The sequence below is a fragment of the Austrofundulus limnaeus genome, unplaced genomic scaffold, assembly GCF_001266775.1.
Source record: "Austrofundulus limnaeus strain Quisiro unplaced genomic scaffold, Austrofundulus_limnaeus-1.0 Scaffold92, whole genome shotgun sequence".
Lineage (NCBI taxonomy): Eukaryota > Metazoa > Chordata > Actinopteri > Cyprinodontiformes > Rivulidae > Austrofundulus > Austrofundulus limnaeus.
Window position 1 is genome coordinate 522,179 of NW_013952494.1, and position 4,205 is coordinate 526,383.

The 4,205-nt window shown below is 39.3% G+C and overlaps 1 protein-coding gene across 3 annotated transcripts in view; it reads right to left on the reverse strand.

Annotated features, from left to right (window-relative positions):
- Positions 1-4,057, reverse strand: part of arb2a (ARB2 cotranscriptional regulator A) — a 143,932-nt gene extending 139,875 nt beyond the window's left edge. For 2 of the 3 annotated variants that reach the window (XM_014012515.1, XM_014012517.1), the window contains exons 1-3: positions 3,959-4,056; positions 3,246-3,377; positions 1,878-1,979 (exon numbers count right to left, since the gene is read on the reverse strand). In XM_014012515.1, coding sequence (XP_013867969.1) covers positions 1,878-1,979; positions 3,246-3,351 — 208 coding nt within the window. In that variant the 5' untranslated portion in view covers positions 3,352-3,377; positions 3,959-4,056. Of the gene's footprint in view, positions 1-1,877; positions 1,980-3,245; positions 3,378-3,958 lie in introns of all 3 variants that reach the window. The other variant, XM_014012516.1, reaches the window with a different exon arrangement.
- Between the last annotated feature and the right edge of the window lie 148 nt (positions 4,058-4,205).

The following is a 4,205-nucleotide window of genomic DNA, read 5'->3' on the forward strand; positions in this document are numbered from 1 at the left end:
TTTAAACCGTAAGATTGTTTGTGAGAATATCAACAGGTGTAATTCCTGTGGGGGGTGTGTGTGTGTGTGTGTGTGTGTGTGTGTGTGTGTGTGTGTGTGTAAAAGAGAGAGAAGGAGAATGTGGGATGTGGCTGAATTTCCGAGAGGAGTGCAAAATGTGTGTGTATGCGTGTGTGTGTGTGTGTGTAAGAGAGAGAGGGAGTAGTGATCAGCTCCCCCATCTCCCCCAACAGAACCTCTCAAAGGAATAACATTTTCTCAACTTTTTCCCTCCTTTTCGGTCATAATTAGCATTCTGTTCTCAATTTGGCCGCTTAATTAGGTGTACATAACCTTGAATTTCCAGTAATGGAAAACCGGAGGGCTGGCGAGATGAAGCCATCATCTTCAGTGATTAAGATACCTGCAAACTATTGTACACAGCCTCTTCTGTATTCATATCATTACATGGTGAAATTAACATTTCTGTTCCACCTGTCTCGGGCTATGGTAGCACAGGTATAACTATGAAATAGCTTTAGAGCCAAAGTGACGGCTAGTCTGGATCCTAGAGAAGTTGCTGGAGGGCCACCACGGTTTAATGAAACTCATATACTTGGACAATAAAAATAAATAAAATATTGGCAATATTCAAATGAGTGCCTGTGTAAGTGTGCACCCTAAGTTTCAGGTGGAAATTTTGAGGGATGAGACAAAAAAAAGGAAAAGGAAACAGAAATGTAGAGAAGGGGAAACAGCAGATAGAAATAAATAAATAAATAAATAAATAAATAAATAAAAATAGCAAAGAGGTGGTGGAGAGTTAGCTTTTTTTTCTGCCTCCATGGTAGACTGAGCTGAGACTTGAGGGTGGGGAGGAGATGTTGGTGGGTGTTGCATAATTTCAGGTGCTCAGTTTCTGTTCTTTGGCACAGCAAGGTTATGCAAATTCTCCGTCAGGCAGAGGCCAAGGCTGAGTAGGTTACTGACGGGCCGGAGAGTACACAACATGTCCCCCTACTCAGCCAGTCAGACACTGACAGAGAACAGAAAAGAGAAGAGAGACGGGGGAAAAGAATACAGGGGGGATACTAAGAGGCTAAAATCACCACATTCTGACCAACTCTTCCTACTTCTCTCTACCTGCTTTGATTAACACAACAACTCAGAGACTTTCCGACGATCCGGGCAAAAACTAGTCAGAGCTAAGCTTTACTTTATTTGCAGACAAAAATCTTGGTACGCACTACGTTTAGCTAATCTGATAAACAAGGACCATCCCTTTAATGAGCTCTTATTTCCTTCAGGTTCAAGTGCTTTTATTGCTATTTAAACCACATAAGTGGAAGAAAAATGTACATGTGAAACCTACAGCAGAGTAGGAATGCAAATGTGCAAATATTACAAGACAGTATGGACACCATGCAAACAACAGAAAACAGTAGTGCTTCTTTGCCAGTGTAGTTAGGATGAAGTAAAATTATGGCATCATTGCAGGATTTAAGTAATTTTAAAACCTGCCACTCACTCGTTAATGTTCTGTTAGTCTTGGTCATGGTATTAGGGCGGGGGCTGAAGCTGATCCCAGCAGTTAAGAGGGGAGAAGCAGAGTACATGCTGGACAGGAGAGTCCATCAGACGTAAATTTTAATCGGCAAAGATGAATTCCATGTTCAGTTTCTAACAGCTGTCACATCATCAATGAACACTTGTGACTAAGTTACACTAGCAGTAAAAACACTCAGCTATAAAGCAATCTGTATAATGTTTAAGTCTTTTTTTATATCATCCTAATGAAGGTTTGTGTTAGTTTGATCAGTTTCCTGATTTTTTTTATTTTTTTCAGAGCTGGGAAAACTTCTGTCCTTTTTATTCCAGTGAGACAGATTTGTACTTACGTTCATTAAAGGCATATTCAAACTCCTCCAGTGTTTTGGGGAAAATGAACGGAGGTTCGTCTTTCTTCATTAATTCATCCAAGTCAATTCTCGACAACAAATCTGTTGACAAAGAAAAAAAAATACACATTTTAATAATCCAGAGCAAAATTTCCTCTAAGAATTTAAAGGTCACATGGAGTTGAGTAAATTCAAAGCAATATACCAGTTTTTTAGCCAAAGAACATGAGCATGTTGCTTTGAATTTACTCAACTCAGTTAAGTGGAACCAGGTAACGTAACATGGTTAAGTAAATCCAACATTTCATTTTTAGAGTGCAGTCAGAAAATCCAAGCTAACCTATACTAGCATACAACTTTTTACCTATTAAACACAGTTTTTTGTTTTCTATTCCATTTTGTTTTATTTCTATATGATGATGTTCATGTATGTGTGTTTAAACTAAGGGTTACTTTGCATTATTAGCTATAAAAGCTTTAACTTTCCTAAAAGCCTAACTGGAATCAAGGACCGGAATTTAGCCATTGGCTGCACTTTATACATGTGGAGCAATGGTTGCTATGTTTGATATGTAACATTATTTTGTATTATCCCTAAAAATTAGACCAATTAAAAAGAAAACATCTGTATGAGTAATGTCTCTCTTATTGGATGCACACTTTTGCAGCAGGAGTAAATCAGCTAGCCAGATTGGGGGGGAGCAGGTGAACTCACTGCATCAGACCCAAGTCACAACATGTCAACTCACAGCAGAACATGTAACATTTAACAGGATAATTCTATAATGTCTGATTCATATTACCTGCTTTACTTACATGGGGGCAATAGGGATTAGTGTTATACATGTTATATAGACATTGATTTGCCTGTATAAACATGTTTAACTACAGTGGTAAAAAGTGCTGTGAATAATTATCATACAAATAAACTTGTGAATCGAGTTCTAATTATCAGTTGTGGTGAGTTGTCATCACAGTGCACCAAGTTGATGCTGCAGTGTGTTGACATGGACCCCTGAGCAAGTGTGAGTCGCACCAATTTCAAGCATCATGTCAGCCAGAGCATCAACCTGATGTCCTGCTCAGATAAAGCAGTTAAACTGTCTAAACCTCATATCTGATGCAAACTCAACAAAACCGCTTTGCTTGCAAAACCCAAATGTGATGAATAAAGTCAGTGAATCAGCTGAATATGATCAAATTGCATGATCAATGCAGTTTTTGGTGTTACGCAGGTCTGTGTTATCAAATGTTAAAAAAATAAACTAATAACGTAACAACACCCCCTACCACTTGCAAAAAGCTTTACTCTCCATTTGACAGGAAGCTCCTCTTCATTTTTCAACACTTCTCAAAAGTTAAATTCACCTTTGAGTGCAGTTGTTTTCTCCCGGTCATCCTGGCCAGCAACCTGGGCCATGCTGATCCACAGTATGTACAAGGCTGAGGTGGCAGCACCGAGGTGAGGGAGCATGGGTCCTGCCCTCACACAGATGAGCCCTGGCACATACAATTGGTTATAGTAGATCAATATACTTGTGCTGCGAAACACGTGGTGTTATAACACAATCACGCAAGGTTTCAAAAGTCCAAATCCTTTTAAAGCTTTTACAACTTGTTGCAAACATGCTGATCAGTGTGACAGAAATGGAAACTCAAATACTGCCCTGTGCAGGCATAGAATTGATACGGGTTTTTTTAAAATAAAAATCTGATTATATAAAAGATAAAACACAAGTTTGTTGACAGCTGTTTTGTAAACTAAGGCACGTGCAAGAAATGAATCCATTATGCAAAACAAGCACACTTTTTTGTTTGTTTACTAAACAGCAGGTTTAAAATACTAAATGTTCTACACGCTCAGCCATTTCAAAGTGCTCCGTTTTTTTGAATTTTCTGCACAAGCAGCATGTTTTTAAAACTGCTCTCGCTCAACATCATTTGGAGCCTCTTCGAGCGAGTAAAACATAATTATATTCGTGTGTTTTAGACGAGCGGTCCAGCTAAACGAAATATGGAGCTTCAGAGGGGACCAGCTGCCTACAACAGATGCATGCATGCGTCCAAATTCACTCACGGACCATAATGTTTTCTCCTGTTGTTCCTGCTTCCTCGAAATTTCTAAAACAGGAAGGACTCTCCTTGCAGCGGCGTGTGGCGCGTGAGGCTTCCGGGTTACCGAGGCAACGGACCGGAAGAGATTTTTAAAGGCACAGTAACGTTCCCAGCAGCGTCCTTCGTTGTTTTAAATGCGTGTTCCTTTAAATAGCTCAAACTCAAACAACTCAAATCTAATGTGTTATTCCAAAGCAGTGGTTTCCTTATTTT